Genomic DNA, 25,161 nt, shown 5'->3' on the forward strand with positions numbered 1-25,161 from the left:
AATGCGCTAAATCAAGTCAAAAGAAAAATGGAAAAACAAACTTACCGCTCAGATCCAAAACCAAACCGGAGAAAAGTTCTGTCACGAAACACAACCTTTGGTCAATTCAGGAGCAAAGGCTGAAAGTCTAAAGAAGGGAACTTCCCAGTATTGATAGTGGCGAAATAAGCCCAGTATGCAAAGTTACTGGTAATTTCCCTTTTTTTTTTTTCAAAAAAAAGGAGAAAAGTGCAACGGGATCCACCTGAGAAAATGAAGCCAAGATCAACCTTTTACATTCTCCTTTTTTGATCAGGAAACCCAGTGCAAAATGTCCTGAAGCTGCAGGTTTATCAATGTGACTGACAACAGATGGAGTGTAACTCATCTACCATCCCCTCCCTGCACTGAGGCTGCTCCGTCTCCCCGTACCACGGCAGCTTATCTGAGAACGAGCTAACACCTCTCACTCCCTGACTTGAGCAAAGCGTCCTCTCAACACTCTCCAAACATCCCCCATCCATCTACCAATAAAAAGAGACCACTAAGATATGGTAAAATAGCTCCACCCCTTTTCTGCCCTCCCCTATTTTAACCTCACAAAAACACACACACACACACACACACCATGTCTTTCTATCATCACATGCACTTTGCATTGACTACCATTGATTTCTGCAGCCCATTACATCAAACCTAGCCATTACCAGTACAGGCCTAACCCTAAAACTCAATTGAAACCTTAGTCCTAAACCTAACCCTTAACCCAAAAACAGCACTTCTTGTATTTCCAACACATACAATGTAGTGGTTTTTTTGGAAAAATGGGTCTTTCATGGTGAAAAATGCTAAAACACACACACCAGCAGCCCGTCCACCGGCACAAGCCATGAATGGACGAGAGTGTGTGAGTTGACAATGGTGGGGAGAGGGGGTGCAATGGAGAGCCCTCAGAGGGCAGCTGCACAGAGACGCACCATATTTAGAGGCATCAAAGACGCATGTACACAGCAGAAAAGCATGAGTTAAAAAACAAAATACTGAGGACCGAGTTCAGAGCTCTGTGGAACACCTGGCCCAGTGAGGACGGCTGCTGCCTTCAACCCCTTTGTCTGTGGGACGGGGTCGACTCAGAGAATGACGCAAATTATACTAAATGTGGTGTTTGATTCCAGACTGGATGCTAGGATGTGAGTTTGCGTCCAAAGGAGGGAAATGGAAAAAGTATTGAAAGTACTGAGGCATAAAGGGAAAAAGTTATTTATGCATAAAATGTGTACAGCTTGCTAAAGAAAAAGACAATACACTATAAATACGCAATATGCTAAAGTCTGACTATATGCTAGTCTGAAATAGTCAGATTGGGCTAAAGTGTAAACCATATTTTCATTGTCGATGTTACCAATATATCAATGTTATCTAACGTTGATTTTTGCTTTGGTTGCAGAATTCAGCTTCACCACTAGATGTCAGAATATTCTCCACATTGCACCTTTAATCTGTCAAGTTAAACCAGTTTCAATATCTGACTATATTTGCTCTCGGTGACATATCAGTTTTTGACATATGGGTTACATGTCAACATGAGAAACACAAAAAAAAACACTGAAAATGGTTTTAGAAATAAATTAAGACAATTTCTATGACATTTTTTTTATAGTTGTATGCTAATGAAACTTTGTTTCTGTCATTTTAGTAAACACAGCTAACCTAAAACAGAAATAACTTTAATGTCAGAGTGGGGGAAAAAAGTTGTTTTATTTCACATTGTATGTTGGTTCCAGGTGACCATTTATTTCTGCATCATCTGTCTCATGTAATATTGAATTTAAGATGTTTTCTTACAGCTGCAGTATGTAAAAAACCTTTTTATGTATTTGATAAGACTGACACATTGTGAGCAGCACGTACACGATGTGACTGACAACGCTATGACCCGCCTCCTGTTTCCAGTTAGCACTGGGGGAAGAAAGAGGAGTTAAATCAAAAGAAAAGAAATTCATGATTATCTGTCTCAAATCGCACAACATAGTGATGGTATAACAAATATTTTAAAAAAAATAAAAATATTTTTTTGATAAAAGTTTAATTCTACAAACAAATATTTCCTAACACCTTCTACATGCAGAGCACACAACCAAGCTGAAATCACAGGAGATCCTGTCTTGTTTACTTCCCCGTCTATGACTTTTTTTTTTTTTTTCCTTTCTAATTCAGATTTGGCAAATTATTTTTACAGTTTTGCCTGTAGAGTCATACTGTGACTCAGCCAGCAGGTCTGGGCCGGCTCACTCCGTCCAGAGTTTCTATCCTGGTGGCCTGATCTCTCTGCAGATTGTGGCCTGGGGGTAAAGTGCTTCCAGACATGCCCAGTTAAGTCATTAATACGTTCTATAGAAAACAGTTTTTGCTACAGCAACAGGAACCGTTTTTAACCTTAAACTCTACATGTTTCTGTCATTGCTTCCCAATTATTTTACTCCTTTCGCTTTGATCTGCTCCACCTCTTTCAATTGAACAAAAATGATCACAAAAACAATACCTGCGAGCTGCTTAACATTTTTCACTTCCCCGTTGACATTTTCCTTACTCGGGTTTTCCTCGCACGCCCTCCGTCATTGTCCCTGCGTTCTAAAACAAAACCGCAGCCTCACTCGGTGGATATTGCTGTGGAGCAATTTTCGGCTCTAAAATAGCAGCCAAGTGTTTCCTGCCTGGGAAGCCCGGGTTATGCAAATCAGTCAGTCACATGTAGCTCCAGGCTACACACAGGAGCGTTTGTAGTATTTTCTTTTTTTGTGGCGGAGCACTCAAAGGTTTTCAAGGTAAATGCCAGAAGGTTTACTATGCAAATCTGTTTAACCGCATCAAGAGGCTGGACCTGCTTCTGCCTTAACAAACACCAACCTCAGCACGGCGATGCACTGTGTATAACTGATAGAAGAACAAAGTGCAAATTTACAGATGTTTGTTAAATTTACACATTTATTTCTGGATACGTTATTCAGGCGCTCATTGGTCCTAGATTTGGTTTTTTATACTAAGTTTATTTGCTTGGTATTCAAATGAACACTGCAGAAATGCTTCGCCCTCTGTCAGAAACAACCAGTCAGAGCCAGGAGGAGGGCCTTAGCCGTGTCAGTGACGCTGGTGTATGTGCTGCTAAATGCGCTAACAGCAACGAAACAACTCACCGTTGCAGAACAGCTGTTTATTCATCGGTGGCTATGCTAGCCAGCCTGAGCTGAACCAGCTGTAACTTAGCAGAGAGAAAGGGGGCGCTTGTGTACATGAGGATGATTGACAGCGCTAAGACCCTCATCCTACTTCTGATTGGTTGTTTCTGACGGATGTATTTGTTCAGATGATGGGGAGAAGGCAGAGGAGTTAATTCCCCCCCCCCCATAAATTATCTGTCTTATACTGTCACAACATAGTGAAAGTTTTAAGAAATATGTAAAAACAAAACTTTTTTCTTCATAAAACCTACATACTGCAGCTTAACTCATTAGAACTTCTTTACTTTCCAGGCCACGGTGGTTCAATTTATTTATTTTTTTTTTTCTTGTGACGGGAATTGTTTTTGGTCCAGAGAATTTGTTTTTCTCCTAAGAAAAGTCCAGCTATTCTCTGGCACTTTCTCTTGCATTTCTTTCAATGACTTCAAGCCATATTAATGGAAAAAAATCTGAGGTGTTCTGAAGCCAGCCAGTGGAGCTAGGTGCACACATAAAACCGAAAGAGAAAATCAAAAACAAACTAAACGGTTTCTCTAAATTCACGTCTTTCTCACATCATTTCCCAATCAGGGTGATTTCCTGCGGAGCCTCACATCCACCACCATCACCACCCCCAGCTCTTCTCCGACTCGGACTCCCTAATTGGGGCTCAGCTGACAGGTTTTCCCCTTGGGGAGCGGGAGCCATGTGGACCATCTGCTTGTAGTCGCAGGATGAACAGGTGTCCCACTCTCAGCCGCCTGCCTGCACCTTACCAGGCCTGGGGAAGCCAGCGTTTAGCTAGCTGCTGTTTACGCTGGATAAATAAGAGCAGCTTCCCCTTGACCTGCACAGAGTCTTTCCTTCAAACATGGCGGCAAGGCAGATGGGGGGGGGAACTAATACCTGGTATTGTTTTTCTGCGTCACCTAAACTCCGACTTTGTTCGTCTACGTCTGTTCCAGAGAGATTTGAAAAACATTTTACTTATTTATACATAAAAAGCCTTTAGACTGTGTCTGTAATGATGTCGAACCTTATGTAGGAAATTCAAGTTTTAACCTTTACTAAATTCAATAGTTCTGAATGGAAATATTTTCTAACAGGCCAGTTCCAGGTGAACGTGCAACTATGAAGTTTAACAAAATATCAATCCCAACTTCTTTTTTTTATTTAGTGTCTTTCTCTTTTTTACCCCTCTACGGGGTCTTTTGTGGGCTCTAGTGTCCCTTAAATGACAGTAGGCTGACAGGAAACGGGGAAGGAGAGGGGGGAAGACATGCGGCAAATATCGTAAGGTCCGGGAGTCGAACCTGCGACGGCCACGTCGAGGACTCAAGGCCTCCAAATATGGGTCGCGCTAACCACTACGCCACCACGGCACGCCCCCGTCTTTCTCTTTTTTAACCCAGAAAATGCTTTTTTTTTTTTAGCCCCGTCCAACATTTTGATCGAATAAAAAGGTTACCGTCAAGCGTGTTCAGCCTAGTGAGCTACCTCTACCTGCTGGTCTCTTTGCGTTTTCCCTCCCGGCCACAGCCTACGTCTTTAAGATTTATGCCAATGTTATCTTGTGAGGAAGAGCTCTGACCTTCCTCTCACCAACAAATTAGATTTACATTCCCAGAGCTGCTTCGACATCCCAGCCGATGTTTACATACATTACAACTACAGACACAAACTTTAATATATTACATTAGGGTTGTACGTTATGGACCGACACAAAGTAGAGCACAGCTCTGAAATGGAAGGAAAAGTAACAAATTGGTTTTATCTTTTCTTAGAAGAGAAAATCAGAAAGGTGTGTTGAGCCCCTTTTGCTGCAATGTCTCCATTAGCATCTGCAGACCTCAATTTTGTGGTTCGACACAGATTCCCAAAGATACTTAGTGCTGGACTTTGACTGGGCCATTCGTAGATATGAATATACTTTGATACAAATGATTCCAATGTATCTCATGCTGTATGTTTAGGATAATGATCGTGCTGTGAGCTGAACCTCTGGCCTGGTCCCAAGTCGACAGGTTTTTATCCAGGTTTCTCCTGCAGAGTTTACGGATTTCACCATGTTACTGGGAGGCAGTAAATCCTGGGGGTTGTTCAGTGTTTTTCTTCCAGGCTCTTGCATGTAGGACAGAAACTCAAATTTGTTTCTCGTCTGACCACAACAACTTCTACTACTAGTCCACCACAGTGTGCGGTAAGTCTAGAGACTTTCTTTATACGAATTGTTGAGTACACATCTAATAGCAGTTCTGTTGGTAGTTTTTTTCCCCAACATATATTGTTGGATACCTTTGGTCTTTTGGTTTCCTTTCTGATCAATTCTCTCCCTGCAGGTCTGTTGGGTTGTAACTGAAACACACAGGATACCGTCCTTTGAAGACTAACTTTGGACATCTTTGGTTTACACGAAAACTACTGACTTATTTCCACTGATCGGTACGGCATGGGTTGGTATGGTTCAGAATACTACTTTATGTTATATCAAAGAAGCCGCTTCCATGCCAGTAGGACTCTCAATGCCTATAGCGTTGAGAGTCAACAAAAGTGACTCAATCATTGGACTGTACTGTGTGATGCGAGTATCTGCACTCCAACGATGCAGTACCATTGTCCTGTGGATCTACAACTGGTACAGTAGAGGTGCAGAAAAAAAAAATCAGATTCCATAGAGTCGCATTTTCTAATTCTGAATCGGTTCAAAATGCTCAAAAATGTATTTTAAAAAGCGTTCGAGTTGTACGTCTTTACCGCTCCAATATATGAGTAAACTACACATTGCATTACCACTTGGCCACCATATTTATCTTGAATAATTCTTGGAAGTTTGTTTTTATTTATTTAAGAAAAGGCCCAGCAGCTAAGCTGACCTTATATTAATAGCTTAAGTTAAAGAATTGGATGCACAATTCAATGTACAAGAACGAGTTCATAAAGTTGGAACAAAGAAGGCTCTTTGAAACGTCTTTTCCCGTTGCCGGTCACGTCGCTTGAATCGAATCTCTGGACCTTTTGAATAGAAACATTGATCTCCGAAATAAAAAAAATTGCTTCTGAAACGAATCGCTAAGCCATCCTATCTTTGCGGTGCAGGTCGGTTGTTTGGCATCTTACAACGAAAGCAGACAAAGTCATGTATCAAACCACACCGACCAGCGCCTCAGTTCATACATCTAACACTTTATACAGCGACTAAGAACAAATACCTGATGATAAAATGAACCCTCAGTGAATCCATAAAGGAAACGTCAGGAGATGCAGCAGGCCTTCTTTCAACCCACTGGATAAACATGGAGCTGAAGAGCAGGGATTATACCGGCCCCTTAACAAGGCCTGAGGGCTGGACACAGGGAGACCAAGAGGCAGTCCAGCTGGGGTCAGCCACACACACACACACACGTCACAAAATACTATACTAACAGCCTCTACACATGCTCCTACCTATGAAGAGGGAAACTAAACCAACCAGACCACTGGAGGGTGTGTGTATGTAGAGGGGGATGGAACGGGGTCACTTAAGACTTTGAAGGGACAAAAGTTTGGCTTTAGGGCCGGTGACCTCGGGGTCACTTAAGGAGGCAGCATGAAAACATACAAACACACTCACACACACACGCACCACCTGCTGTTTCTTACAGGCTTGTGTTTGGTGTAATGGAGATGGAGTGCTTCAGCGTCTACACAAAGAAAGACACATTGCTGGGATTTACCACATAACTCAGACCAATTAAACCTCCACGGCAACTCGCTAGGAAGCCTTCAAAGTAAAAGAGCCGTTGTTCTCTCGTCTTATTTGTCAGGGCAGGAAGCAGGAGAAGAAAAAAAATAAAATCTCCAACCTGAGATCACAGAGAGAACTGTTCACGTTTTACACCATCAATATTTTGTGTAAAATATTACACTGAAAGCAGAAATGTCCAAATTAAGATGGCTGAAACATGCAAGAAGCAAAGTGTTGTTCTTTCGGAAATCTCTGCTCATTTAGATGGTCAAATGAAGCTACTGACCTCCCATTACTACAAGTCTTTACATGTATTTAAATCCACATTTAACAAAAAAAAAATTCATCTGACATAGAGAGAAATATGCAGGCAGCTAAATAAAATGTCTCGAAAGAAGCGACTCACTCGAATGTGCACTCACTTACCCTGAATACTCTGTTCTGATTGTTTTTACCAGGAGTGTAAAACTGTGGCCCCCAGGGGCCAGGAGTCCTTCAAGAACACGATGGCCTGCCAAGGAGACATTTTAACCTTCTGGGACAGATGTCCTGCAGGACAGACACAGCTAAATGTTGCAGGACAGTGAAGATGCAGAAGAATGGAGTTTGACCCTCGTGTTTAACGCTAAGGCTGGAGCTGCATACAGCTGATGTTATTTTTTAAAAATTGTCATCAGACAGGCACAAAGTTTGAGGTTATGTGCAAAAAAAGAAACAACAATAGGAATGAATAACATAATTACAAAAAATGAAGGCAGGAGAAACTCTAACTTTTAATCTAATAAAAAATGTCTCTGCAGACAGAAACTAACATCAGAACATCAAACAAGCTCAAACCAGAACTGTCACCTTCACATAAACTGTAGCTGGGGGTCGTTATCTGGTGCATTATTATTATTATTATTTGGTTAAAACATGTTTATTCTTGGTTTTCTGAAGTTGCTCACAGTAGGTAGATTATCCAGAAATTGATGATACTTTATTATTACTTGACGAAAGTAAAAATGCATTAATAAAACCGCCCCGAAAAGTAATTTATTTCTTAAAAGGTTGCTCAAGTAAATGTAACAATTGGTTACTACTCAACTCTCCGTTCATAACTTAATCCGATTTCTGATTTTACTCAGGTTTTTCCTTCCTTCCTTAAAAATAAACGACAGAAAACAGAAATTGCTTCTATTTCCTAACCTTCCCTTCTGGGAACGGACCTGAACTCAGCGTGGAAAGGCCGAGTCCGCATTGAGCATGCGCGAGCCAAGCAAGTTGTGAGACTGCTGTACCGGAAGCGCACCTTGGTGCTGTGTTCTCCCAAAACGAACCCTCATACAGAGATTATATTAGTTCCGGTTCAGGCGGACTTGATGACTTGCTCTACAAGACCCTCCGAGTCGTTCTGCTTGAGAGCGAAGTGACGCACTGTGATCGGCGCTGATGAGTTACAAATACTCAGACCTGGCGCGCGAGGCCAATGCGTAGGGGCGGGGACGGCGCGCGACTCGGCACATCAACTGTAAAAATATATTTTAATTATAAATACAAGCAGCAAAACAAGATGGTAGGCGACGGTGAGCTGACAGCTCTCTGGACTACAGGAACCCCAGGGGTACAATGGTGAAAAATATCACATTTTCCAAAAAAAACAGTAATATAAAGAGTATTCGATTAATCTATGGAATTTATTTATACTCCAGCTTCAGTATTTTGTACATCCTGCCTAAGCTAATTTCTCTTGTGCATCATCCTATGTTTGGTAGCTACTTTATTTCATTTCAGATTCCTCGAACTGCAACTAGGTACCAAATCAACCTGGTTAGGATTTAAAAAGGCAGATATTTTCTAAATGCAGCAAGTTCCTCACATATAGTTGAGAAAGTAAAATCATAATTACTTATTCTCTCAGCTGGATTGATAACATCTCTTGTCTGCATTATGCCCTGCAAGCAAGGAAAACCAGTTTTTAGCAGAACAATAATGTATAATAAAACTAAGTAAAATCTCTTTTTTTTGTCATAAAGAGACTTCAATGTAGTTATGGAAAGTAATAAAATCAGGTTTTTGTCATTTTAATGCCAGATAATACATCAGCCTCACACACACACACTTAAGCTCACAGCTTCCTTATTATGTCATGATAGATGGTCTACCCCCCCCCCCCCCCCCCCCCCCCCGCTTCTCCTCTCTGCAGGCCTGGCCTATTGAACACAGAGTGCATATGTGTCTCCAGTGCACTTCAGCACAGATCCACGTTTACGTATATGCTTGTGCATCCTTCTGTGTGCGTGTGTGTGCATGCGAGGTCATGTGTCTGCCTATCTGCAGGTGTGTGAAAGGGGGTGTGTGTGTGTGAGTGTCATCGGGGCGAGTGCCGGGTCAGGGGGTCAGAAGGGAACAATGGCGTGGAGCAGCTCCCAGCTGCCAGGCCGAACGTCATTCAGCCCCTTCCATCCCCCTGCCTTTTCTTTAGGAGTGTGCCATGGTGCTGCGCCTGCTGATCACGCACACACACACACACACACCCACCCACCCACACACACACACACACACACACATGCACATCCCAGCCTGACCAGCAGCTTGCTAAAAAAAAAAGAGAGGTAAAAGGGCACATGAGGACATGTGCAGAGCATGCACAGAGTCAAAAGGAGAAACAGGCTGAATTCATGCCTAAGAGCGAATCATATAAAAAAAAAACTCACTTTGTGATACTGCAAGGATTAAAAAGCTAATAAATTAATGAGTGAAGAAATCATTTTGAGTTGAGTTTTGAAAAAAAATGTTATTAAGAAGCTCACAATATAAACAACCACACACGTTCAGCCACGAACCCGCAGCACTTCCCCTTTTCTCTCCTTTTTTCCCCGCATTATACTGTTGCTGTGTATCTTGGGTAATGGGAAAATAAAATAAATTGATAAAAAGGAAAAAAAAAATTGCATTGGAATAATACATTTGTAATGGCTATAAACCACAAAGATCTTGTTCACTAGCAGCCAGACAACCGTGAGAATGTGCATGTAAACAGGATGAGCTCGTCTGCGCTTCAAAATAGAAGTGCATGCCTAGAAAGTCTCCTTCACGGAAATGTGGCCCATGTGAAATACAGACCCATTCAAAAATACAAACAAACACAAAAAAAAAAAACATTATTGAAAATAGTTCATTTATTCAACTCGGCTCACTAAGTGAAACAAATTATGTAGGTTAGTTACACAGGCTGACATTATTTCTGTTAATCTTTTTGCTTACAACTAATAAAAACCATCAGATTTAAAATACAAATATGACATTAGCCCAATATAATAAGATAATAAAAAAAATATTTTGATGCAGAAATGTGACGTTAGCAAATAGCATGTTTAATACTTTTTACAAGTTATTTTCAAAAGGTACATATATTATTTTTATTGAATATGACAGACTGTTGTAGATAGAAAAAGGGAGCCATTAAGGAATTTCTGTTGTTAACCCTCAGTTGGGAAGCAGTAGCCTGCATGTCTTCAAGCAGATAGTTATTAATTACTGGTTATTCACCAGTGAATCAGTTTATTTTAGTGTTTATTTTATTTTAGTATTTTAGAAGAAAATGTCAACAGGCTCTTTTATGCGCACAAAGAAGTACTTGAAAGCTGTTCGCTTGTATTTTGGCTTTTATAATCCCAAATCTAAATGACAGTTAATGTTATGGTTCATCTTAATGCTGCTCGATCAATATGTAAAAACTTTTGGCAGCAGAACGGAACCAGTTGTTGTCATAAAAGCAGTAAGATCACGTTGTGCACTTTGGATTATAATATACTGAGATTATTGTGATTTTTTTTTTTCCTGTGTTTAGTAGCATTTATTTCCCACCGAAGGTCATTTTCGGCTCTGACTGCGACAGGAGAGGAAACTGTTCCCCTGTTTGGAAAACTTAAAAGATACTTTATCTTTCCCGAGCGCTTTCCGAGTGGGATAAACCTGGAGGTGACGGGTCACCACCTACCTTCACACGGCACCGCAGGCGTCTTGACTTAAGCCTCCATCATTTATTACAGTCCTCCTCCATGACTGCACAGGCTGTAGGAACAAAAGCCAGCTGTCTCTTCTGCAATGCCACATATAAAATACGGCGCGCGCTGACAGAACCGGAAGTGTTTCCCCCGCCGATTCTGTTGTAATGTCTCCATCTAGCGGCCGTAATATGTAAGACACGTCTGATTGATATGTTATGTTGCGCTTCCGTTTTATTTTTTGTTTTTTTTTACATTCTCCGAAACAGCTCCAAATTAACCTAGTTAGCAATGTTAGCACTAAGTGAATGATACTAATGCGTTTTATTCATTTATTTTACAATTTCGTGCCACGCATCAAAATAGTAGCGTGGGGGTATACTCAAGAAGTTTGGCAAATGTTCATCAAAGTGTGGATTTCTTTCTGTGGCTCCATGACACGAGCAACTTTTAGATGAAACTCCGGTTATCTCAAGTAAATGTTTTTTTTTTTTTTTAATGAAATCTGCCGTATTTCTTCCATAAGGTTTATATTTAGCTGCAAGAGATTTACCTCCATCTGCTGGACACGGAGGAGAATAACACTTAATGTGCTGCGTACAGTATTTTAGATAAATATACCACTTTCAGTCAGATGCTGGCAGCTTTTTATTCATATTATAAAACAGCTTTTTAATGTTTTATGTAAATAATAAAAATACCCAATCAACTATATAAAAAAAGAAAAATAATTATGCCCCTAGAAGGACAAAATTTGTTTTTGCATTCCTGTATCTATGTGAAATGTGTGCTATTTCACAGCACAGATATCCCAAGTGACCAGTAGTGGATAATACCTTAAAAATGCACTCAAATAAGAGTAGAACTACTTCTCAAAAGTATTTTATAAAAAGGCTACTCAAGTACAGAGAATCTTTGGAATGAATAGTTTAAATAAGCGCAAGTATTTCCAGATTAGTGCCACAAACACTTTAATTTTTGCTGCAGAAAAATCACAAAGAGAATCATGAAATCCTGGAGGGACTGAAAAGCTGTTCAATATTATTTAATTTTAAGAATTCATTGATATTTTCACAGATGGAGTAGCGAATCCCCTTGGGGATCAATAAAGTATATTCTATTCTATTCTACTAATGAAGTACGACAGCCACACCTCTGCCAGCGCGGGTTTTACACTAAAGAGATCCACATGTACAGAATAAGAACACAGATGTTACACAGTTACACAGTTTAAAGATGTAATAATGGAGTTTCAAAAATGGTTGAGCAACGGGAGCAGACAGATGTTCACAATTTTGAAATGATTTATTTTGAACATGATGGAAGTGTAAAATTACACACATGAACAAGGAATTCAAAGACACATATTTTTGTACCACAATAATCCTAACACGCTCGAAAAGGAGTAGGAAGAAGTAAGAAACTTATCAACTCCTACCCCATAAACTCATACAATATTTTCAGATGGACCCTCATTATTAAATAAAAAAATAAATAAATCAACATAGGTTAATTAATTTTCCATTTAATCTGAGTTTACATACAGTATGTCTAAATATATACATCCATACATCCACATACTCATATTGGAGGCGATAGCCTCAATTCACATAAACATATTAGTGCTATCTCTCACCCATATTTCTATATCTTGTGAAAATGACCTCTTTATATTTCATGTTAAATTGTATTAAAATTTTACTTTTTACCTCCTCATTTAACTTGTTCCATAATGTCACACCATGAACTGAAATACAAAAGCTCTTTCTTTTGTTCGTAAACTACGAATCCTTAAAAAAAGTATTTTTTTAAGGCATCTAATGCCTTAATGTTTAAGGCAATAGATTTGAGCAATTTTAAATTCTACCAGCCCTCCAAATTTAAGAATTCTAGATTTGAAGAATCAATCAAGCACTTTGTTGTCTTTCCATTGATTAACTCCATCCAAAGCGTTGACACTACTTGCATCAGCCTTTACTTACATCTGGATTTATAACATCTGTCTTCAGCTGGTGCAGAATTATGACATGTATCACATCACTGACTAACTTGGTGAAAATCAGTCCCTTGTTCTACGCTTTGCTTCATATAGATGTTCTGGACCCGATGCTACTTATTGATTGCTGGAGGCGTGGACTCTGTTGAATATGATTGGATCTGATTCGTCGAGTTGGACTCCACCAATGTTGGGTAAAATCAGATCCAATCGTTTCTCAATAGCATAGGGTCCAGACCAACGGTAGGATTGTATATTCTAAAAGTACTGCACTATGTTTAGGTCTACGTACACCAGATAGTACCTTTTACAGTGACTGGTTCCGAATTTCTACATCACATTCTTCATTTGTCGTTGGGGCTTATATGCCTTTGCTCCCCCATATCGTCTTGCTCCACAACAATGTACACTGTTTATTTCATTGGTGGGAGAAGAAAAGTGCTGACATTAGAGCTCACTAAATGCCAATCTTCTCATAAAAAAAACTATTATTTAGCATTGTTCATGTCTCTGAATCGTTAAATGATTCCTGGGTGGCTTAAATTGAGCTAATTTATTCAGCCTCCTTTTTAAATTGATAGTAACCCACAGATTTCATCTGCGGAAGCAAAACCTTTAACATATTGTACCTTTATTGCGTCTTCTTGGAGGGCAGTAGGGCCTCATCAACAGAGCGGCGTCAATGACAAAATATTTCACCACCACAGCGGCGAACAAAACCAGACACGCTCCCAAATCAAGAAAAACAATGATGAAAGTGAAGGACTCTGGAAGACAAATACAAATATGTTTTCAGTAAGATTCATAACAAATCCAACAAAACTCACCTAAGAACAGCAATTTATTGTTCAGTTTAAGCCACTGGTTCCCAAAGCATAGACATCAGAAAACCTCCAGTGGGTCAGCATGTCTACCACCCACTGGGTTTTTAGAAATCAGAAAAACCTTTTTTGTTTACCTTTGTGCTTTTCTAGCAAATTCAAATAGTATCCAATTAATTTACCCAATGTTAAAAAATTATCCTGTCATGCTTGGTGTGGCTGAGCCAAAGCACAGACAAGAGAGAGAAAAAGATTTAGTCAAGGAAAAAAAACATATATACAGTACAGACCAAAAGTTTGGACACACCTTTTAATTCAATGAGTTTCCTTTATTTTCATGACTATTGACATTGTAGATTCACACTGAAGGCATCAAAACTATGAATAACACATGTGGAAATATGCACTAAACAAAAAAGTGTAAAACAACTGAAAATAGCCCTTATATTCTAGTTTCTTCAAAGTAGCAACCTTTTGCTGTGATTACTGCTTTGCACACACTCTGCATTTTCTTGATGAGCTTCAAGAGGTCGTCACCTGAAATGGTTTTCACTTCATAGGTCAACCTGCCCTGTCAGGTTAATAAGTGGGATTTCTTGCCTTATAAATAGTCATGAAAATAAAGAAAACCCATTGAATTAGAAGGTGTGTCCAAACTTTTGGTCTGTACTGTATGTCTTACAACAAAATGTGGACAAATAATAATATGGAACTTAATAGTTTTAGCATAACTTCTGTTGTTTTTACTGTGGTGTTGTGGCTTTTGCCTTTTACTGACCCTCCTGGGCCACCGCAGCAGGGTAGTAAAGTCATAAATGACTCAAAAGAGAAAAAAATGTTGAAGAAGGGAAACTGATGGAGACTAACTGAGCTATAAAGATCTGAAACCCAAAGAACAAAACCTGGCAAAAGTTCAAAGGAAATAACATTCATGCAAGGGAAGGGAAGGCAACTTTATTTGAATGGTACATTTTCAGCAACAAAGTAATTCAACGTGTTTTACATGACTAGAAATAAAATACAACAACAAACAAGCATAAAACATTTCATTCATGGCAAAGTAAGGGACAATGATGTCAGCTTGAAAAACAGACTACACTTTATGATATCCCAGTAGTTATTAAGGACTAAGCTAAAAGAAAATATATATAAAATAAAATGTCATCCTTAATTTAAAGGTACTCAGTGCTTCAGCATTTTTGAAGTTTTCTCGAAGTGCAGTCCACATTAGTGGAGAATAAAAACTGAATGCTGCTACTCCATGTTTGGTTCTGAGATTGGAGATGCAAAGTAAACCTGAACTAGAAGACCTGAATGTGCTGGAGTTTTGATACGACAACAAGTGGCTTAATGTATTTTTTAAACCGACAACACACCTTTAATGTGTCTTGGACTTAGCCATTAAGTGATTTACAAGCTAACAAAAGCATTTTCGGCTGCGTTCACACTGCAGCCTGTAGTGACCCAATTCCGATTTTTTTTGTTTTTGTGTCAAATCTAATTTTTTTTGCCTGGGCCGTTCACACTGCCACAAATATGCGACCTTTATGTGTTCTGCAGTCTGAACGGGCAAACGACCTGAAAGTGTCCCGCATGCGCAGTAGAGGGTGCAATAACGTCAGCGTCCTCGCTGTTCTGCCGACCGCCATAAAAAGAAGAAGTAAATATGGCTGCTGACGGTGCTTGCGCGTATCAGGACGCAAAAGAGTAAAACGTTCAGTTCGGATTTGAATCGGATACGTATCCGATATGCAAGTGGCCTGGGTCACATTCGAAAAGAATCCGATCTGTGTTGTTCAGACTGTCATGAAAAGATCGGATAAAGTTGGCATTACGTCAAAAAAATCGGAATTGGGTCACTGCAGCCTGCAGTGTGAACGCAGCCTTACAACCTACTGTCTTCACTTCAGGGAGCCAGTGTAGGAACTTTAGGGCTTCATCTTTCTAGTTATTAATGAGAACTAAAAAGCTGTCTGAATGAATTTTAAGGCACACACGTGAAGACCCTCCATTACAGGATGCAGAACAAAACAAAAATAAGCAAACAGAGAGGAATTAGCTTATATGGCAACACCTTAGAAACGACAGAAAAATCAACAGAATTTACCAAGAAAAATTGAATATAAGTAACACAAGGTAAGTAATCAAACATACACACAAAACAACCCTAATAAACCTGGATATGCCAGCATGATGATTGTTAATTTGGGTCAGCATAATATATCACCTGCGACATTAACAGTTGCTTCTACAAATATCATATCATAGGCAGAAGTTTAGGAACGCATCCTGACACTAACCATCTTTCTTCAGAGTTAAAGTTGCAGAGGTTACTGTATAAAAGCCTGAGCCCAGACACTTAAACTCATGCTGGAAATCTGCTGCTGAAACCTGTGCGATGGTCAGGGTCGCTGTGGAGAAGGTTCTCTTTGAAGGATCCATGATCTCTCTAAGAAATACAACAAAATTTACTTCATTAAAACGTTGGGACATCATTGGTAAATAAACAGAGAGAAACGATTACCTGTCAAGTGCTTGCTTCAACATCGGTTATGCTGATGTAAGCACTTGACTAAATCGCTATGACACAAAATTGTTACGACACCAACACTTAAATATCAATTTTCTGAATGGACATTTAAATAACTTTATTCAACTTTTCTAATAGATTATTAAGAAATGTTTTATTAGCACAACGGACGTCCTCAAGTGGAAAAAGTATAAATTCAGACTTATAATCTAAATTTACCACAAAATATTTGTTCAGACTTACAACGTGGTGGTTTCGTTGTATCCGTCCATCTGCTTTGCTGGGTTTCCATTAATAAACCATGTGGCCTCACAGTCCCTTACTGCATTAATCCCACAGTAAACAGTGCAGATCAGCTTCACGCTGGAGCCTGTTGAACACATGATGGTTTGTTACATTCAAATATAGTTTCCACTCACTGTGTGTGTGTTTTATAACAATGTTTTATTTGTACTGAAGAGTTATTTGCATTCATCTGCAACCAATCTCTAAATCAGAATTTATTTCACACCAAAAACATGAATACTATTTATATTTATAATTGTACATTAATTTATGCTATTTAATTGAAGTAAATATTCAGCTTTACCAAAATTTAATTGTGTGGAACATAAAATATGAGAAGTGATTAAATGTTGCTCATAAACAATGTCTACAAAAATTCCTCTTTTTTTTTTTTTTAGGTTTTATAAAGTAAGTGTAGAAATTGCAAATTTGTGCCAGACAGATGATGCCTATTTGAACATGGCAGTTCAAAAATAAAAAACAAAGTTAATCATGCAAGAAGTACCACTGAAGCCACTCATCACGTCAGATCGACATTTAGGACCATCTATTTTATAGAATCAAACATGGAGAACCAACATCTCGTTTTATCAGATCAAGACTCCAGAGAAACCTCTACTAGTTTATAAAATCATATTCTTATTAAACATGGGGAACCAATGTGTGCTTCTATACTTTTATTTTCACTTGCTTTTCTTTTGTTTTGTTTGTATTTCCTTCTAATTCATGTGCAGCACTTTGAACTGCCATGTTGCTGAAAATGTGCTATACAAGTAAAATGACCTTACCTTAAATATAATGAGAAAAGTATTACTTTTAAACAGTTAATTTTCTCTGACTACGACTTTCCTGTGATAAAGCACAGAAACTGAGACTGAGGAGTTGTGGTGTTAATGTTTTAGGACATTTTCTTACCTTTCTTAACCAGCTGCTCCGTTGTGTTTGGAGAGATGATTTTTACTTTTTCATAAACGGCTTTCTCTGTGAGGGAGCAAAATTGGAAGGTTTTCACTGTGTTGTCCGTTACAGAAGCTGAACCCAATAAAAACTGAATTACTGGTAAATGCCCTCTGAAATATTTCCCAGGATGACAAAATATATGTCCAGAGGCGTTTAAGCAACTCAAGCTGCTGATTAGGGACTCCAAACCAACAGGGGGCGACCAAGAGCGTTGGGATTCTCACAAAAGTCAGGATTAAGAATGTAACCTTTTTTTGTACAAGTGAGACAAAACGGATAGTTTTCCAAAACGCAACTTGTAACTAACCATTTAAAATTATATAAGTAAAACAAGATAATCTGACTTCTCAGGATGCTTTTACTTATTTGGTCTCATAAGGACTGGTTACATGCAGCCCTTTAAAAATATGTCCCTTCCCTTACTGATTCTTTATGTTTTTGAGAATCTCACCAAAATGGAGATTTAATTGTTTATAAGTTGATGAGTGTGAAAGGGGCAGGAAGTCATAAGATCTTGTGTCTTCTACCTGCTCCTTTTCGAACAGATCATGTAAAATTGCCTGTCAATTGGGCATGATCTTTTGTTTTAATTACAATTTTTTCGTTCTTTCTTGATTTTACTTTTGTCTAAATAAATGAAATAATATATTTACACATATATATATTTCTGCCCATCAAGTAGATTTGACTATTTAAGAAAACCTGAGAAAATACAAAAAGCAAATTTCAAATGGTGACTTATTTCAACAGAAAGAAACTATCCAAACCAACCTTGCACAATGTAAAAGTGCAATTCCCTATTGTTAAGCTGTGAATTATCTCATGTTTGTAGAAAGCAGAGTACACTTTCACTAGCAACAGACTAGTTAAATACTATCAGATCTGCAAAAATCAATAAATCACTTAAGCAGAAGGCAAAAAATCTCTAGAAGGATCACATCATGCAATGAGCTAAATAAACTCAAGAACAGATCAAAAACAATTTATCAACGTCTATCAGTCTGGAGATGGTTATAAAGACTAAAGTGAACCACAGTGAAGCCATTATTAATAAACAGATAAAACATGGAATAGTGGAGAGTCTTCCAGAAGTGGGCAGTCTGCCTAAATTACACCAAAGATCATTAATCGCAAAAGAATCCAGAACAACATCTAAAGATCTGCAGGGTCTCACTTGACTCAGTTAAGATTGGTGTTTAGGATTCAACAATAAGAAAAAGACTTGGCAAAAATTGCCAATACACATCTAGTAAGAGGATGGCAGCAAACACACAATAGATAAACAAAATGAGGATCGTATGGAACAGAGTTGATCAGCTGAACGCCAGGTGGTTAAAGTTGGTTAACTTTTCCCTTAGTTTATGGAATCAGCATTTGATAATTGCTTTTAGTGTGCACTTAAGTTATCTTTGATATCAGTTTGATGAAACAAATGTGACAAAGAAGCAAGAACAGAATAAATCAGAGAAGGAGCAAATACTTTTTCACTTCATTTATATTTATTATTGCAAAGCACATTCCTGTCTGGCTCTGAATACCCAACCATCTAAAAGGACTCACCTAGAGCAAAAAGTCTCCTGGAACCAGAAGAGTTGTACACCTTGTGGTTGTGAGTCCAGGTACATATGCAGGTGTAGATGTCCTCATCGTCTTTTGTTGCATCATTTACCCACAGGCTTTCTTTGTGTTGGCCAGGAATGAGATTCTTGCCCTGCAATAAAAACGAGGAAGACGTCAGAAGGGATAGAAACATTTTTTTTATCTTCTGTTAACATTTTAGAAACTGACCACTGTTGTGATGTGTTTTCATTAAAATAATCAGATTCCCAAACCTTGAACCAGGTGAAGTTCCCGTTAAATGTTTTGCATGTGTCTTTAACAGGCTGCGGACAAGGAATGTTTTTGTTCTGGTCAGAGTTTCGGATAGATCCATAGGTCAGATTCTCTCGACTCGTTTCATCGAAGACCTCGATCTTCAGATGATAGTAGAAACATTCACCTGATGACTCAATGTGCCTGTGGAGAAAGAAACATTCACAGCTAAGCTGATCTCCGACATCAAAGAAGAAAAAGGATCTGGTAGCTTAGAAATACAACAGAGTTAAAATACAAAGAGACATTAATAAATCTTCTAAAGGTCATGAGATAAATGTCCTCAGATCTGTTGCTGTGACTAAAAACTGTTCATTTAACAGTAAAAGTGCAGAATTACTGCAACACACTATCTAGTCTTGGGCCAATAACCGGTAACAAGGTATATTATCTCCTCAGAAAAGCTTTGGTTTCAAACTAATAACGTTTTTCTTTACGTAAAATGAAAACCCAGATATTTCTCTGGTTGTTTGCTGACTGCTGCACCGTTCGTTCCCTCACTCATAAGAACACTGGATTCTCTGGTTGCTTAACACACCTTACTAATTGGTCAGCCATGATCAGCTTGTGGTCTAACAGCGTTAGACCATAAAACCATTATGACAGCAAAATATTTCCCTTTGTGGTCTACTAATATAACCTTACCATCACAGATGACACAATCTCTGAAATTGGAGGTTTTTGCACTAAACCATCACTTCCTCCTTTGAGGCAGAGGAGGAAAAACTGTCACTTTTTTAACTTGAGTTTCTTTCCCGTTTTCATCAGTCTATCAGCAGAGGAACGTATTGCAATGTCATTTTATGTCCTTTTTTTGTTTTTGGATGGAAGCATTATCTGTGTATATAATAAACTGAGCAATTATAGTTTTCCAAAAATAAGTTAGTAATTACTAATCATCTTATTGCGACAGATCTCACACTTAAGGTAAGGTAATTTTATTTATATAGCACATTTTGAGCAACAAGGCCGTTCAAAGTGCTCCACACTACCTGCTACATTTGCAGTTAGAAAATAAACACACACCAATTTCTTTACAAGTCATTGTGATATAATCTGTCATCTGAAGTTGTTGTTTTTTATTGAATCTCACAATTATAGAGTAAACTTTAGGTTAAGACTTGTGGGACTTTAGTTTTGTTTGCCACAGTTATTCAGTTTGTTGTTTAGTTTTGATATTCATAGCGTTTACTTGGATTCAGCTTTCTAGATATTAAAGGTAAACTAGATAATACCTCAAATACATGACGAGGCTTGATGTTAAGATTAAACATAACATCATTTTTTTGATATACCAAAGTGTCCGGCAACGTAACAAAACTAAGTGTCCTTACCTGGCAGAATAGTGACCAGCATCGTTAGTGCTGATGTTTAAGAAAAACAGCGCTCCTCCATGGTAATGAATCCTGTGTGCCTCGTCTGTGGTGATATTCATGACCTCTGACCCGTCTTTGTACCACGTAATGTTAGCATCAGGCAGGTTGGGGTCATCCACGTCGTAGGGCACATAATAAAATGCTTCACCTTTAATAACTTTATATCTATCCTGGTCCAGGTGAAAGCAGGAAGAATCTGATGCTTCTGAAAATGAGGATAAAGAAGATACTTAAAACAAGAATGGTCAATGTTTAATCGAAATGTACTACAACATTTAATTTTACCTTCTTTTGGCTACATTTTTGCAAAGCCCTTTATGGTTTTTATCTTTTAAAATATGTTGTCTTTTACTTCTTTATTTAATTAAGGATTTAGGGGAGTAACCAGAATTCCCAGAATGTTTGTTTTTCTCTGTCATTTGTCACCCAAAACAAACTTTGCTTTGTTTCCTTTAAATTTGCCCTCTGGTTGTGCATGTTTACATGATGAACTGTGTCTCATCATGAGCCATAAACTCTGCAGTCACATCACATAGCTGATGATGTTTCTTACATCATGCATCTCATTCTGGCCTCAAGAGTGTGACTGCCTATGATAAATGATGAAGACTAATAACTTTTCTCTTTTCTTTCGTCGATGTCGTTTGTGCACACACTACCTGGTGTCCCATCAGACGTGGACATCACCATGACGACGGACAGCAGAAGCCTGGAGACGTCCATTAGCTGAAAGAGACAAAGTTCATTCTCAAACTGTTCACACTCATTTGCTTGTCTTCAAATTCCTGTCTGCTTCTCACACACACGTAGTTTAAATAATCTGATTTTTCTCTCTCTTACACATACATAGATTTGTTAGACAACAGGGGCTCTGGAAAGTTCATCAGAAAGCTGTCTCAGCAGATGATTACGATCTGTGCAGTTACAAAATCATTTTCCGAAGAACGTTATCAGAAATCATGTTTCACAAACTAGAAGACTGCAAAAATATCGTCCAGTTTTTCTTTCTTTGCAGCTATAAATACGATAAACCAGAAGCTGTTGCCAATAAAAACTCTGCCAATATTTGATATTCTTTCTCTGTGGTGTTGCTACTGCAAGCCAGTTTTCATGTTGCAGATTCAGCTTCGCTTGGAGATTTGATTGCAACAGTGACTCAAGCTTAAAACAGCTATTTTGAAAAAGTGGCAACGTGAGTAATGTAACTTTAACTGAATGAACTAATCTGGCATTGTCCAGTTCCTTTGTGAATGGATAAAGAACTGCTTAGTTGCCATTTTTTAAATCCAGAAACTTCCCTGTTACGGTTGAGTTTCTTATCAACCCATAACACACAAGCTCTGGATGATTCATTTGTTTAAAACTGATTTTAATTTTAACTTACTATCCTCACTGTGAGGCTCAACAATTACATACACAACTATAATTTGGATCTATAGACAGGTGATCCCTACATGTATTTTGTCAAAATGTTCTTCTCATATTAAAAACAGCAAAGCATAAACTGCAGCCATAGTGAAGTCCCTGGGTTTTAGGGAATATTTCCAGCATAATCATAGATACATATGATTTTTCTCAATTTGCCTCTGAGTGTACAGTGGACAATACCTGAGCATTGCTGAATAACTGTTAAAAGAAAAGAAAAGGCTAGTTTTAAGATCGAGGAAACTCTTTCAATAATCCTAACTTAAAGGGGCAGTATTGTGTGTTTTCCAGGCACATAGTGCTATTCTATAGCACAATCAAGTAACTATGTTACCTTCACTTGTTATAAAAATGCTATGTATGTATATATATATATATATATATATATATATATATATATATATATATATGTATGAAATATGCCTTAAAAGAAATTTGACGTTGATATTTAACGTCTTGAAATTGGGCCTCTGACTCTTTAAGAAGCTCCTGCTCTTTGTGAAACTCCGCCTTCAGGAAGTCATCACAACACGGCTCCTTAACCCTTTAACAACATTTTTACCAGTGTTGCACCAAGAAGTAATTCCTTTAACAAGTTCAGCAGGTGTGAAGGTCCACCAGGTGTTTGCTAATTGCTGCTGACTAGTCTGAAGGAGCCGAGTAGAGGAGTCACATTCTGCGAGGCAGAAGCTTGTAAAAAGCAGCTCTGAGGAGGAGCTTTGTCTCGAAGGCGCAGCTAGGCCCACCCAGGAGTTTTGCTCAGCCCTTGAAACACTCCAGGTTTTAAGGGAATAACCTTTTATTAACCTGTATAGCTCTAAAAAGTTGATTTTACGTAACACTGCCCCTTTAAAAAGTAAGACTAATATCAGAAAACTGCTTAAACTGTAACTGGAGTCAGAGGACAATCATTGGAGAAAGCAAAGTCTAAGCAAGAAAACCCCAGCCATCTGATAATTACAGTAAAACCTATTCTAACAATTCACCATGTGATGTAATTTATAATATTACAAATTATAGCAATAAAATAAAAATATTTATGTATGGATTTCATCTTGATTTTAGACTTTTGCCCAGTTTTGTAAATATGCTGCTTTCTTCCTATTTCTGTTAAAATCGTCGTCGTCTTTTTTTGGTTAAACTGTCATTTCAAAGAGAAGACACATGACATACGACAGGCTGTAAGTGAATAAACTAAGACTTATTATTCACTTAGTGAGTCATCCTGAAGCTAAATCCAGCCTGTGAACTACTAATGCATCACAACTTTATAAGTGATTCAACCTAGCTCGTTGTATTGTGCTGAATAATGAATGTTTCTTAAAAGAAGTTAGTCCTGTAGTGGCACATGCGGTGAATACTTGTTTTTTGCACAGTAACTTCCTCATGTTACTGAGGAAGTTACTCAGTGACATGAGGTTCTTTAACTTTAAAGAAGAACCACAGGGTCACTTAAACTTTCTAACTATAAGGGCAACTTGAACTTGAAGAGCAACAGCAGTTGCTGCACAATGTTAGCAGGGTTCTTTGATATTAGCATCGAACTGGGTGTGCAGAACAAATCTCACAGGAGATTTGAGGACCCTGGCACCAATGCTCAACATTTGTTTTCCATGATGTGTCAAAAAAAAAAAAGTTTAAAAAAAGGCTTTTTAAAGACTTCCTTAATAAAAAATACAAAGCAGTAAGAGAAGTCACTACTTTTTATAAAATGAGAAATCTTTAAACTACAGTGTTAGTGTTAATTTTATCCATAAATAATTCAAGTTCACTATTTGACATACAACATATAAATTACAAATATAAATTACATATAAATATAAATTATAAATATAAATGATAAATTACAGCCAAATTCACTAAGTTCAAGTAGGAAACAATTTTTCATAAGAGAAATGGGTTGAAATGTTCAGCTCGATAATTGTCACCAGCTGCTCAACAATTTTTAAACATTTGCACTTATGACTTAGATTTTCTTTTGTGTCATTACTTCATTCATTAATGTTTAACTTGAGATGCTTCTACGGTTACATTTCAGCACTTTAAACACTTTAAACTGCCTTGTATGCATCAAATACAGAACTTTATTTTTTTTATACTAGCTTTCTAATTAATCATTTACAAGTTGATATTGTCCTCATAGACAGTGATTTGAAAAATGCATTAATAAACCTGCAAAGCTGTGAAATGTGAAAAATGATGTCGTAAACTTTACTAAAAAGCAAAAATTTTATAACAATATTACTCAAGTAAAAGTAAAAAGTAAGTTGAGAGAAAACTACTTCTAGTTTTCAAAAGGTTTGTCAATTAAAGTCCCTAGCCACCTCTGTGGAAATTAAAGAATCATGAAGCAAATGTTTTTATTTGTAGCTCGGTCACAGTTATAAATCTGATATATATATATATATATATATATATATATATGTATATATAATGTGAGTTTCTCACCTCTTCTGCTCAGGTTGATCCTTCTGAGAAGAGACTTGCTGTCAGCGCGCGCGCTCCGACCTTTTTTATCAACCCCGTCCTCGTGCGCAAAAGAGCCAGAAATGAACCAGGGTTACCCAAGCGCGCGCTCACCCCCACGAGTCCCCCGCACGGAGGCAGTTTGAGGAGAACCGGATGAAGGAACGAAGGCAGCGCTGGATGCGGTCCTGCTGGAAGAAGTTCCTCACAGTCTGCGGTCTTTCTCGCGGCTCCCCTCTCTTTTTATAGAGCGCTGTCCTGCCTCGTAAGTGCTGACTGATGGTCCTTATGGGCTTGTTTTCCTTCCTGAATGTGGAATAATTCATTAACAACTCTGGTTACATCCACGGAATTAATAACATAGACTCGTCATAAATAGACAACGTAAACTAAATAGAGCTCGGTGTTCCTGGAAGGGCTACTCAATGGGATTCAGTGGAGATGTGTCATCTTTAGAATGAACGCGCATTAAGGTCAGTTTTCCCGGCATCAAGCTGTTAAGAGGCAGAGGTGCATTTTA

General features: G+C 38.3%; 2 protein-coding genes across 3 annotated transcripts in view; both read right to left on the reverse strand.

Moving 5' to 3' along the window:
* The window catches only part of LOC114147986 (probable ribonuclease ZC3H12C), a 29,463-nt gene extending 18,429 nt beyond the window's left edge, over nt 1-11,034 (reverse strand). The window contains exon 1 of one of the 2 annotated variants that reach the window (XM_028022849.1): nt 10,904-11,034. The gene's annotated coding sequence lies outside the window, so the exon portion shown is untranslated. Of the gene's footprint in view, nt 1-45; nt 1,301-10,903 lie in introns of those variants that run through there. The other variant, XM_028022850.1, reaches the window with a different exon arrangement.
* Nucleotides 11,035-14,639: 3,605 nt separating this feature from the next.
* LOC114148943 (interleukin-1 receptor type 1-like) lies at nt 14,640-25,067 on the reverse strand. The gene is made up of 8 exons (XM_028024452.1): nt 24,624-25,067; nt 21,410-21,476; nt 20,709-20,955; nt 19,335-19,518; nt 19,063-19,213; nt 17,458-17,523; nt 16,501-16,627; nt 14,640-16,176 (listed from the first exon to the last, which is right to left on the reverse strand). The coding sequence occupies exons 2-8, from the start codon at nt 21,471-21,473 to the stop codon at nt 16,023-16,025; spliced, it is 993 nt and encodes a 330-aa protein (XP_027880253.1). The 5' UTR covers nt 21,474-21,476; nt 24,624-25,067; the 3' UTR covers nt 14,640-16,022.
* Nucleotides 25,068-25,161: the final 94 nt, after the last annotated feature.

The sequence above is a fragment of the Xiphophorus couchianus genome, chromosome 7 (genome assembly GCF_001444195.1).
Source record: "Xiphophorus couchianus chromosome 7, X_couchianus-1.0, whole genome shotgun sequence".
NCBI lineage: Eukaryota > Metazoa > Chordata > Actinopteri > Cyprinodontiformes > Poeciliidae > Xiphophorus > Xiphophorus couchianus.

Excerpts from the sequence above, each read along its gene's own strand:
- LOC114148943 (XM_028024452.1), bottom strand. The coding sequence starts at position 21,473 with ATGGACGTCTCCAGGCTTCTGCTGTCCGTCGTCATGGTGATGTCCACG. Across the intron at positions 20,956-21,409 it reads CACGTCTGATGGGACACCAG|AAGCATCAGATTCTTCCTGC; the intron begins GTAGTGTGTGCA and ends CCTCATTTTCAG. Across the intron at positions 16,177-16,500 it reads TACAACGAAACCACCACGTT|AGAGATCATGGATCCTTCAA; the intron begins GTAAGTCTGAAC and ends TGTATTTCTTAG.